General features: G+C 41.8%; 1 protein-coding gene across 1 annotated transcript in view; it reads left to right on the top strand.

Moving 5' to 3' along the window:
- The window catches only part of DNTTIP2 (deoxynucleotidyltransferase terminal interacting protein 2), a 59,046-nt gene extending 46,190 nt beyond the window's left edge, over nt 1–12,856 (top strand). Inside the window, exon 7 of the mRNA XM_069240972.1 lies at nt 11,672–12,856. Within this exon, the coding sequence (XP_069097073.1) occupies nt 11,672–11,765 (94 nt within the window). The 3' untranslated portion in view covers nt 11,766–12,856. The remainder of the gene's footprint in view (nt 1–11,671) is intronic.
- Nucleotides 12,857–13,182: the final 326 nt, after the last annotated feature.

Consider the following 13,182-nt stretch of genomic DNA (forward strand, 5'->3'; position numbering starts at 1 on the left):
TATGAAAATGTTGTGTGCATTAGCAAAAACAGAGAGCAAAAGAGAAGTATAAGAGAGTGCAACAGTGCTATTTTGGGGCTGCCAATATCTTTCAGTCATCTAATAAGACATTAACATCAACCTATGCATCATGTTGCCCTGGTTGTACCCAGCATCTTATTTTGGCCAGGTATTTGTACCTTCAGGGTAATTTTCAATTCCTCTTGAGATGTTACTCTTAACTCATATGAATCTCTCCATTACCTTCAAGAATTTTTGTTCATCCCTCATCTTCCTCTGATAAAAAGGGCCATGGACGCGGTTAGTTCAATATCTGCAACAACATTATGAACATGAACACTGATCCTGAACTATCATTCTTCTAGGCTGCATTTATTCTCACTTCACAACATTGTCAGTGTCAGCTGAGATGGAGATGGATTGGATCCTGGCAATCCTGCAACCAATATATCTGAAGTAAAAACTGAAGCATGTCTGACATCCACACTGTCTGATCTGTTAAACTAAGACCTTGAGAAAGGATTCAAAGCAAGAGGCTAACCACTATGGGCTCTTTTTACCAAAGTACTTTTGTTGCTGTAAATATACGTTTTAAGTCCAAAAAATACCTCCATTACCTACCAGAAATTCAAAAGATCCCTAGTAGCCATGTATATTAACTTACTTGTGCAGATTCTTCTCTCACGTCTGCAGCTAAATCCACAGAAATAAATCCAGCATAAAGGGTGGGAAGGGGATATTGTGTAAGGCGTAGTTTGCCTTAGAAGTTTGAGAGCACCCACAAATCTTTGTTGGTGGACATTACCAAGCTCCAGTTCAACTCTTTCCTACTGGAAATGGTAAGAGGTTGACTTCAACTAAGTGCTGTAGTACTTGTGATGGACACTTCTAACTGCAGATTCCTCACTTGCAGAGATCTTAGATGGCAGACTGTGTTCAGAAGATTTTTGAGCATACCCTCTGCTCACTAGTAGATGGCATTGTGCAGCTCTGGGTTTGATTCTGCATCACCTTGGAAGTGAAGTCCGGAGCTGCATATAAGTACCACCCCATCACGTTGTAGTCAGTACCTTTCTTTCTCCAGTTTCATATGCGGATCCGGAGATTGCTCCCAATTTTTTCTCATCAGTTGAGCTTTTTTCCCTTCAAAATGTATTTTCGTTGTGGAAGGGAACCTACCTTTCCCCTCCTAAAACTGAACCTTGTAGAGAAGGTACTGCAGGAAGTTGCTTACGGTCCAATTTCATTCAAAGGCAAGGATAAACTTGATTCCCCTCTCGGGGCTGGTCCTGCGACTGGTCTTTGTCTCTACCCAAATCTTTGGATAAGTCGGATTTAAAAATGATGTGCAAGAGTCCAAGCAGGCCTTGTGCCAGACTCTCCGCTCAGTCTGAGAAGTTGCAAGGATGCCAAGGTGCCGACTGGTCTCGCTCCCCACCATTATCAAGGAGATGATTTCATAGATGATCCCAACACATCGCAAATGCCTGGGTCTGTTGGCAACGCCACAACAGATTGATTTCTATAAGGAGGCTATGCTCCACATGTTCTGCACACTGACTGTTCCCTCTGGCATGCCTTGGGTGCTATGGGTCCTCCAGACAGTGTATCTCTGGTGGGTCCTTCCTCACTAACGACTGTGCTTTGTGAAACTACTTTGGGTTGAGATCTGACTTCAGAGCAGACTCCACACCATTCACATTGATCCATTCTGGTTTCTGTCACGTCCGCACCAGCACCAATGCAGCCAAATGGGACTGCAATCCCATTTTCTCTCCCACTTTAACTCAAATCTTTCTCGAAGTAAGCTGTGTTCTGGCACAGTTCCAACATGCCTGGCCCCAATAGACTCGGACTGCGATAATGCTTTTGACCAGAACTAACCAGTTTTTAGTGACCGCAGTGATGGTGTGGGCAAATTCTCTCCACAATATGCTGACATTTGTCAGCGGTGTGGAATTTATTAAAATATCTACTTGTCCATGGGACAGGTTGTTTCTTAAATCTACTTGTCCTTTTGGTGCCAAGTAGTGCGGCGACAAAGTTTGTCAGCAATGTAATTATGTAAGATTTCTGATAATAGCCTCTCCGATTATGCCAGGGCTACTACTATAGTAGGGCTTAAATACTTGCAATTTCAGCTCCTACTATAGCAATTTTTTTATTTTGCCACCTTTCCACAGATCTACATACTGGGGTTGGAGGAAGCAGTAAGCATAGTTCCAGGGCTGGAATGCCTTTAAGTCTGCAAACCTACTAACTTGCATGTTTTAAGGATTTCCACAAGCTCTTCTTTAATCTTTTCCCATAATGAGAAAGGTTGGAAATTTACTCCTGACAATGGTAAAAGTTCTTCCAGTGTTGGGGAAAAAAGTGGTTGGAGGGAAAGTGAACTTGTAAACGCTCAATATATTTTCACATGAGCAAATCTACAAGTGCATATTTGCTTGTGCTAAAATACTGTTCACAAATATTTCCTAGAAGTACGATTTCCTGGTCTACTTCTGTAAGTGCTTGTGTATACATGAAGGCCGCTAATTCAACGATATATACCATGGGTGCACTTTTGTGACTTTCTTTAAGAATTGGGTCCCTAATTAGGTATGATGTTAACAAGGAAATTTCGTTTTTTATTAAACTTCTATTTCTCGATCGGTTGGCTTTAATGTAAGTGATCGCATTCTGCTCTTCCACAAGGAGCATATTGGCACACAAAGTAGTTTTGTTCAGAACGAAGAACTACTGTGGCAATCAGTGGCATAACAAAACTGGAGGGGGCTCCCGTGCAAAGAACATGCATGCCCCTTCCAGACTCACTCAGGGCAGGTGTTGTGCTGAGGGAGGCCCCTGGAGGTGAGCTGCATTGCCTTTGTAACAAATGCTAGGAAAGTGTGCTTTTTGAGACCAGTAACTTTTTTTTTCTTTTTGCTAGTGTTTTGTTAAAATGGTGAGTGCCTGTCAGCTTCCACAACAATAGTGTTACAAAAATCATGTCAAAACAAGACACGCACTGACAAAACCAAAAGAATCACACACAAAATGTTGGATCGGTTGGTTTTGCCAGTGCTTGTTTATTTTCACGCTTCCCATAAGTTTGTTGAAAATGACTACACTGATTTTCCATTAGGAATATATTTTTAGAAATACTAGCATGCTTCAATACATTTTAGCAATTGACTTCAAGAAATAGCACCTAAAGTTTCATAGTAGCGAAACGTTTTTTTTCTACTTGAATCTTTTTCGGAACATTTTATTTTGAAAGCATAGTATTATCACTCTGGCTTGCAAGTTTCTGCAAGCAATTGCATCTAATCAGACAGCATTCTGGGAGCATTATACTTATCCTCCTATTGTTAAATTATTTTTATTATGAAGACTAATAATGAAGACTTTCCATTAATTAACCATAAATGCAAGCTCGAATAGCCTTAATATATGGGCAATCATTACCTCAACTGTAGACCGTTTCCTTCTCTCTAAACTGGCAGCCAAAGAGTTTGTGCTGCAGAGGGTTGGTCCTACTTGTCCCAAGGACAAAATAAACATGAAAACCTGTTGCCCTTGACCTCAAACAAGATGTCCCGGGCGTCGGGCAATAGGAATTCCACATCCCTGCATTGTTCATCTGGACCTGTAACAGCCCTGTGGGCTGGGCACTTTCCCCTTACATGGGGCTAGGTTCTCCCCTTCAGCTTTCTACAGAAGTCTTCCTCTTGCACCATGGTCATAAGTCCTCACGTAAGTGCTACAGCCCAGATAAATCCCACCCATCCCAGTCTTTCCTCCCCCAGTTAATTCAGGAAGTACAGATGGACAATGATGAGCTGTCTCACACCCTGGGCCACAATCTAAGATGAGCTTACCTAGGAGGATATTTTAGCAGTGATGGGAAAAGAGGGGTGGGGGTCATGTGGGCATTGTTAACACCCAAGGGGTGTTGATATGGTTTTGTTGGGTTGACATGGGGCCAGACTGGACCTGAGTGTGTGTCTCTCTCTCTCTCTATATATATATATATATATATATATATATATCAGTGGGGTTTAGGTAGGTCATATGGGTCTATAACTAGAAAGTGGAAGCTGTATCATTAAGCTAATCTGTTACCACCACCACAGATAGCCACAGGGCGGAGGATTGATGGGGGTCGTCCTGTATTCTGTGACTTTGTCTGGTGTAATTTGAAGACTGTAGTAATCCCAGGGGTGTTTGTTTTGCCACATTTGTTTTATGCACCTCTTGAAAATGTTAATAGAACAATTTGAACCAAACATCAGGCTGGACAGTCTAAGCTAGCAATGCCCAGCAGATCACAAATGGCAGCTGTACCCAGAGGTGGCGCAGGGGTTGGGGAGAAAGCTGGGTCTATCTGTTTGCCACTGCTGAGAAAGTGCAGTGTCAACATTTTTACACATTGACGTTTTGAAGAAGGCTGTCTCTGAGACTCATTTAACCTAGAGTGGAGCACAGAGCTCCCGTGTGCCTTCCCAGTGCTGCCCCATTTGCTTCAAATTCTGAAGAAGGTCATGAACGTCTCAGCCAGTCATCCTAGTGGCTCTGGATTGGGCGGGTGGGGTGTGGCATGCTGAACTTATGGGCAAGAACATCTGACTTCCGATCAGGCTGCCATTCATCCTGTGCCAGATGCAAGGCAAAGACATTTACCTCGTTCTGCGCAATGTGCACCGGCATGCGTGGATACTGAGTGGCAGCAGCAGTAGTGGATGTCATCCTCAGACTCGGGTGTCTTGTGTACGCAGGTCTGTGGTACAAGTGTTTGTGGCTTGGTATAGCACCTGTAATCTGGCCCCACTGCAAGCCAGGCTGTCTGATGTTCTGCTGTTTGTTTTATTATATGGCCCTGCGAGGACTTGCAGTGGGGACTGAGAAGGATTACCTGTTGGTTCAGTAAACCTCTTTGCGACTGCCAGATTAGCTGTCCTTGTTCAAATGTTGTGATGGATTTTCTTAAAGAATTGGTACACATGTTTCTGCCTCTGCATTTCATGATGTCCAAGTGGGACTTTAATTTGGTACTTAACTTTGTTGTGTATCCTATTTGAGCCGATACGTAGGTGTCACCTGCGTCTCCTGACCTTGAAGATAGTTTTCTTATTGCGATCACCTCAGCTCATTGCAAGAGCGCACATGAAGCTCTTTCAGTGCAGCTGCCCTACAGTGCATTCTTTCTGGACAAACTAGTGCTGAGGACTGGAACGGCCTTTATAGACCCTCTGTGCCTGTTTTTCACGTAGATACGTCAGTCAAATGAACAATGTCTTTGCCCCCACCTCCCCCCTTTTCAGCCATTGAAAGATGAGGAGAGACTCAATTGTTTAAACCCTAAAAGAGTACTACATATTTTTTTCGTTGCTTGCACCAGGGACCATGTGTTTTCTGGGGAAAGGAAATGCAAGGCTCTGTAGAAGAGGTCCTTTTCGAGGTGAAAAGTAGTCAGAATAAAGAATTTCTGAGGTGTTGAGGGCTCACTCCACTAGAGCCAAGACTGCTACCACTGCTTTAGAATGCAGAGTGCTAGTTCTGGTTATGTGTTGAGATGCTAGGTGGACAGTCCGTGCACACGTTCACAGAGCACTAGTGCCTTTACATCCAGGTCTGATGGGAAGCGCATTTCAGCAGTTCAGTCCTGCAGGACTTTTTATTCTGAGTAGTTTCACATTCCTACCACCTTGGGAGTTACTGGTTTGGTATCTGTTCTATATCTGTGGAATCGCCAGTTAGAAGTATCCATCAGAAGGACAAGATAACTTACCTTTTGTAATGCTTTTTCTAGTAGATTCTCTCTAACTGCCAATTCCCCACCACCCTCCCACCTCCCCTTTCTGTTGAATGGACACTTTTCCATCTACTGCAATTAAATTGTGTTTTTGAAATCCTTTTCCAAAGGCACGTATGGAGTCTATGAAGAACACTGACATGAGCAAACTTGGTTGGACTCCATATACAGATCATCTAGGGTGGGGGGCGAAGTCCACACAGTTCCATAACATCATCTAATGGCATGCAGGGGCTGCACTGAAAAATCTTCCAGGTCCCGTCTGGAGCCTTGGGATATTGGAAAGTCGAAGAATCTGATAAATAGAATGCCTGCTAGAAAGAGTAATTCCAAAGGTAAGTAACTTGTTCATCTCACTACCAAATTTGGAAGGGCTTTCTCAAAAGGGAGTAATATGTTTCCTGCAGAGGAAAGCAGAAAAAGTGTGTGCTTGCCCAAGGAAGTATGAGCTTTTAATAGATGCCACATACCCTTTTAATTACTACCTTTTGAAACTTGTGCCTGGAACCGATTTCCAGGCATACTACTGGGAATGTTTGTGAAAGGGAAAAAACATTAAAGTACGTTCAGACATTGTTAATCTTACTTTTTAGTGATCGTGGCCATGGGACTGTTGTCAACAATTAGGCTAGGAGGGCCATGTGTGTCCCACCCCCTTCTCAGTAAGGTTCTTCTTGTCTGATACTAAAATTTTATCCTAGATAGTGACCACCTACGTAGGTAGATAAACGTATATGTAATGTTGAAGTCATCACTTTTTTTTGTTTTGTTTTTTGAGTTTTGTGAATTCTTTTAGATTGAGTGTGGATCATTCAGTTAGAATAGTTGGTAACACTTTATGTTTACAGTGACATAAAACAAAAACCTTTAGCTGGGGATATCCTCCATAAATCCACAGCACCAAGTCGCCATCACAACAGGTGAATCACTGACAGACTGGCGAGCAAGCGCTCGTGGAATAACAATGCTTGGGAGAATGACTATGGCAGAGACTACTACGTCAATTTGCGGTGGGCTGATACCAGAACATTGGAAGTAGCACCAAATTGCACTGTGTGCGTTTGCCATGCGGAACACGAGCCTGCAGGAAGAATGGAGGCCTCTTAATCTCTTTTCCAGTGTGGCTTATGCTTACATCCTTTCTTTTACCCAGGTGATGCCTTGCATGAGAGCAGTTGGTGGTCAAACAGGAATTAGCTTGCACCTCACAATTTGCAGTTTATGCCATAGTGACTCAGGCCTATAGAGTGATGCTTTACCACCACCCACCTATCTAGAAATGTAGTCTTGTCAGTTAGCATAGATTTATTATTGCTTTTTGTGATCTTGCCACAGTGTGCTCCATGCTATATCTAGTTTTTTAAAATTAATAATAATAATAATAATAATATTATTACTACTGTAGTGGTGCCTATAGAGCAGCACTTTCTACAAGGCAAAATTACTATTAAACCCTTTCTATGTCTCGCCAGCCAACAGTGCATGTGCTGTTGGTGGGAGAGTTGTATTGCTTACTACAAGGGTCTTGGAGCACACTGATTGGGTACAATTTTTTGACATCATTGTCAGTGTTCTTTGCTGTCCCCTAATTAGCCCTTTTTTCATGTATTGTATTGTAATAGTATTTATATAGCGCTTACTACCCCTGATGAGGCGTCAAAGCGCTTTTTGGCGAGTAGCACTCTACTCCGGAACCCAAAAGGAATTAGTGGTGGATTAGTATGGGGAAATATGAGTACAGTTTTAGTATTATTATGAGTTAATTTGAGCCGCAGATATGAGTTTGTTAGTTGGATTTAATGGGAGTAATGGAGGGATGGAGGAGGGAAGAATCCAGAAGTGTTAATTGGGAGTTTATAGTAATAGGATTGAGGCTTGGGATGAGTAAAGGAGGGATGGAGGAGGGAAGAGTCTGTGGTAAGGGTTAGGGAGATCATAGTAGCAGGAGGGGTTTTGGATGAGTTAAAGGTGAGATAAATGAGGGAGAATTTAGTAGGGTTGTTTGGGAAATCATGGTATTAAACTGAGGTTTGGGTGAGTTAGATGTGGAAGAGGAGGGAAGAGCTTAGGCAGGGTTATTTAGGAGATGGAAGTAGTAGAATGGATTTGGGTTGAGTCAGAGTAGGAATGGAGGATAGGTTGATAGAAACATGACATATGGTGATGGATAGACAAAGTAAAGCTTGCAAGAGAGTAAAAATATAATATTTCTTATGGTGGAGGTCCTGCCAGCGCCCCCTCCCTGCTCTACTTGTCATTAACAGCCTTTCAAATAAGATGTATATTTCTGGTTACATTTCAAAATAGCAAAGGAGTAAAATAGGCAGGGAAATCACACTATACAGAAGTGCATCATGGAATGAATGAAATATGTAAATGCAGTGGCGGCGGTAGCAATTGTCAATCGAATGGGGGGGACGATTGGGACGGAGGAACTAACATTTAAAAAAAAAAAAAAAAAACACTTGCCTTTCCCACCGACTCCTGCCGCCTCGCTCGTCGCTGCTCTTCTTGTGGTGGCCTAGCATTCACTGGCACACCAGCAATCCTGGCGCTGCTTTCATGCTAAACCTATCACAAAAGCAGTGTCAGGATTGGTCTGAGTGACTCAGACTGCTGGTTAGACACAACCCTGGGATCTCTGCAGTTTCTCCAGCCCGGTTGAGTGCACAGCAGTGGAGTGGGTCTCTTTCAAGTCTTATAATATTCAGCCCGAATGACTGTATGCAGTCAGTGTTAATCAGTTGAATATAGTCACCGGCCAGACCATACTATACAAAAAGGAATCTGTAACAGTAATGTTACATGTATTTGTAAAGTCCATTATTACCTGTAAGGGTATCCTGGCACTATGCAGCTATGTGTGCCTAGCCCTGCCTATGGGAGGTTAGTTCACTGAAAAGCCAGGCCTTCAGCGTCTTTCACAATTAAAGAAATGAGAAGGAGGCTCTGTGGAGTGGGAGGTTGTTCCACGCTTCAGGAATGATGTAAGAGAATGCCAGTATCCTGTTCTGTTTCTGTGTATGAGTGGGATTTGTGTGATTGAGTCCTGCGGGATGGAAGTGTCTGGGTGGTTGGTGGAATGAGATGCTACTGTTCAGGTAGATGGAACCTGAGTTCTGTAGAGCCATGGTTATTTGTGTGTGAGGAATTTGAATTGACATTTGTTTATCGGGAGCCAGAATGGTTCCTTGAGGTGTGTTGTGATGTGAGTTCTGTGTTGGAGATTGAAGAGGAGTCTGGCTGTTTTTCTGGATGGTTTGTAGTCTTCTAGTAGGTAGCCCGGTGATCCCGGCGTATACGGTGTTACCATAGTCCAATTTGCTAGTGACTAGAGCATGAGTGACCGTTTTTCTAGAGTTCCTTGGGAGCCATTTGAAGATCTTCCTCCGCGTAGAAGATGCATGTATTGACTCGTGTGGTCATGTCCAGTTTGCTGTCTATAATTATTCCAAGGTTCCTGACATGGCTTCTGTGTGTGGGTCCAAGTTCAGATGGCCATTAGGTGGAGTCCCATGGTATGGAGTTCTTGCCAAAGATCACCAGTTCTGTTTTGTTGCTGCTGAGCTTGAAACTGTTGGCTTACATCCAGTTAGTGACTTTGTTCTGCATTCTTGTTTTTTTGGATCTGCTGGTGGTAGCGTTTTGAGGCAATTTGAAGATGTCTCGATCAGTGGTGTCTTGACCTTCTCTTCATTTGCACTCCAGTTGCTTTCAGTGGTGCCGTCACATTGGTGACACAGTTATTTCGTTGCGCACAGCTTGTTAACGTGTTTTCACTTTTTCTCTTTAGTAAAGGGAACACAACATGGGGGGAGAAATATAGATAAGGATGTAACAGGCTATGAATGTTTATGGTAGAGCAAGGTACAGCTCGGTCTTGCAAATACACTGTGATATCTGGCCAGTCTCAATTGCGCTTTTTCAACACTGACCTGCTACAGCCAGTGCTTGAATTTCACAACTTATTCAAAGGGGGGGGGTTTGTAAAAGTTTCCTTTAAAGTTTGTTTGAAGTTTAAAAGGTGGGATAGCCTGTCAGCTGGGAGAAGACGGAACTCCTCTCCGGGAATGGACGCATTGCCCAGAGAATAATCCCATTAGGGTGGTTATCTGTTATCTCTTGCCTTTCGGTTGTCAGAGTTCCACAACCTGAAGTTGGCAGACAAGGGATGAAGTCTTACTTCTAACTTTGCAGTGTGCATACATGAATACGTAGTCACTATATATGTATTGTTGATGTATTACATTTTCTTTGATCATTATTATTATTCTACTGCTGTGATTATCTTAAGAGTTGCGTATGTGTGTTGCTCATGTTATAATCTTCGTGTAACTTAGGAAGTACCTTGCTAAATTCATTACTCAGACTAAGAGTGTTGCATTCTTCTCATTCATTTCACTTTGTTCCCTCTTGGTCTGAAGTAAAGCAGAACAGTCCTATCCCTCCCTAGTGTGTTTGGTGAACAAGAAGGTGTTGAGCATGCCTGCGAGTGTGAATTGTTGTTTGGGTGGTGTGTGATCTGTATGAGCGGGTGGCTGGTTTGTGTGAGCGAGTGGTGTGCGTTGGTGTGGGAGTAAGGTTTGGAAGATTGCAGAAAAGCTTGCAGAAGCTGCATGTGTGAATGCTTCTTCTGTGTTGTGTGCTGTGGCAGCAGTGCGACAAGCGGCTGCCGGCATAAAGAGCATGGACGAGCACAACAGTTTATCGGTAGGTGGGGAGAGAACCAGCGGTGCTGGGTGTGGTCAGGCATAGATGGTCTTGCCTTTGCAGCATTGATAGAACATCAAGATAACATCAGTGCAATGTGTCCCAGTGAGCAATGAAACCACAACCAAAAGACCCACAAGAAACATGACTATGAAGTGATAAAAACTCTGTGTGCTTATAGCAAACCACAAACCATTTCGACTGCAGGAGTCACTTTCCATCCTATTTCCTATGTTAGGTTTTACCCTTTCCTTGATTCAATTGTAGCATCCTCCAACTGCTGATGTTGTAACAATATTTTTATAGGCCTTTTTTATGTGTGTTTTTTTTTTTTTTTTTTTTTTTTTTTTTTTTTTTGTGGGGGTGGCGCTCCAACTTAGCACTCAATGGGAGACCATGTTCTCTCTGACTCTGTACCTCTTAGGCGCTTCTTTCTCACTCACATTCTCGCTCTATCCCCCATGTCCTCTCGCCTTGCACTCCTTTTTCTTGGCCTGCTCTTTCATACTCTATATTTGCCATTTCTCTGGGAAGATTATTCTCTTAAGGTTCTAAGAAGGCCACCACACAGTGTATAGATGCAACGTGCCTTGCACTTTTGAATTACTTCAGATAACGCTAAAAGATGGTTTGTTATTTTTAATTCTTCCAAGATGGCCCCCATGTTGAGTCTGCTCAGAAAGTGGCAGTCATCTTTGAAGTATTAGAAAAATACCATTCTAAGATCACTGACACTGGTGATGGTTCTACTAATGCTTGTGCTGTATTGTCCAAACCAATTCCGACAAATAACAAGCATTCACAAAGATCCTGTGCATGGTTGTTTTCCATGTAGCTTTTGTCTTTTGGTGCATTAATACACACTAAAATAATCCATAAGCTGCCTGTCTTGGGATTTGCATCTCAATAGTCTACTTACCCTTCACTGTGTGTCTGTCCCCAGACTTGCTGATTTTCTACAAGTGTTTTTGTTGAAGATCTCCACTTGTGGATCACTCATAGCTTTTCATAGTTAATTGACTCTTTTTATTTATTTATGTGTTAAAACACATTTCTTACCGACTAGTGCCAATTGCTTGGTTTCTATGCTTGTTTTTTTCCACTTAGAGAGGTAATGGAATTTATCATGATCACAATCATAATGCTACGTTTTTGTTTGCCTAGATACAACAAAAAGAAATACCAGGAGATAATGACAGAAAAAGCAGCTCTTGCAGCAGGAAAGAAGAATCGTAAAAAGAAAACTTTTCGGACATAGAAGATTTTAAACAATATTGGCCTTATCTTCCCTGCGCTTTTTTTTGGACATTTAGATTGTTTAGCATTTCCTTGTACCATTGTGTGTAATAAAGACTGTCTATTATTATAGTAGATGTTTATTTTAACATCTAAAGTATCATACAGATTTTAATTATGTAGACTACATTTAAAGCTGAACATCAGCTGCTTTCAATGTCAGCACACCTGCTATGTGAAATTTGTTCTTGCATAACCTTTCCCTAGAGACCAATTCAACCAAATTTTACATATCTGGAAATTATGTCCAGTAGCTGGCAATGATAAAAAAAAAAAATGCACACAATACGACTACATGAATTTTAAAATTGATTATATTTAAACTGTACTGTGTGACATTGAAGGGGAAACTGGGTGTGACAAAAACATTAATGACTTATTGAGCTGAAATACTTGTGTTTAAAAAGAAAATACTCGTACATTTCTATTAAATGTCTGTAAATTCTGTAAATTTCCAAGCGCCGATCCAAAGCTTTACACAAATTCCAGCAAGTATAAAGTGGGCTTATCAATTTATGAAAGTAAAATATCCTATGACTGAGACTAAAGATTAAGTATGTTGGAATGAAGGACATCTGTTGCAAAGGTTTGGGCCTCAGACATACACGATCCCTTGACTGGGCAGAGGAAACGGTAGTAGTTGATATAAATAAAAAAACAAATGAATGTTTCTGTCTTTAATTCTATTTATATTGGGGAGGAAGGACTTGCTGGAGTCACTTTAGTCATCGCTTCCTTTAAGGGGTTTACTTCGTAGGGCTCGAAACGTCCCTTTCCTCGCCTACAAAACTATGCCACATTATTTTTCACCTTGTTTCCATTTCAGGCATACAAAAGAGCAAACAATGTCCACACTGAACACTTCTTGCAGTTTTAAACTAGTGTTCTATAAAGAGACATGTTTTCAGTACAGCAAAAATCGTACAAGTTTGAACTTTGTGAAACATGTATTAATCATGTAAATTCAACAATCACCTAATGGAACAGATAGCAATTCTGTACTAAAAGTCTTCCGTATGTGATTAAACAAATGAAACGCACAAATGCAAGAAAGTATTTTTGTCTCTTCTGTGCAGGGCATAGTATTTTGCAGATTTGGAATTAAGTTCTTTGGTCACAAAATTCCATTCACAAATTTTTGGGAGTGAATCCCTTCCACCACAAAATGCAAAGTCGTCTATTAGGTAGGTACTAGGTGGAATCCTCATAATTTTCAGTTTTTTTTTTTCAGTTTCCAATTTATGCTTCCTGTATTACATTATGTGGGGTTGTTCTATTTTGGGATGGTTGCAGAATGGGAAAGACTCCAACGAGTTTCTTTACCTGCTCACTGCTCTGGCCCCAGCCTTGCACAGCAGGAGAATGAGAAGACTGTTCCC

The sequence above is a fragment of the Pleurodeles waltl genome, chromosome 6 (genome assembly GCF_031143425.1).
Source record: "Pleurodeles waltl isolate 20211129_DDA chromosome 6, aPleWal1.hap1.20221129, whole genome shotgun sequence".
NCBI lineage: Eukaryota > Metazoa > Chordata > Amphibia > Caudata > Salamandridae > Pleurodeles > Pleurodeles waltl.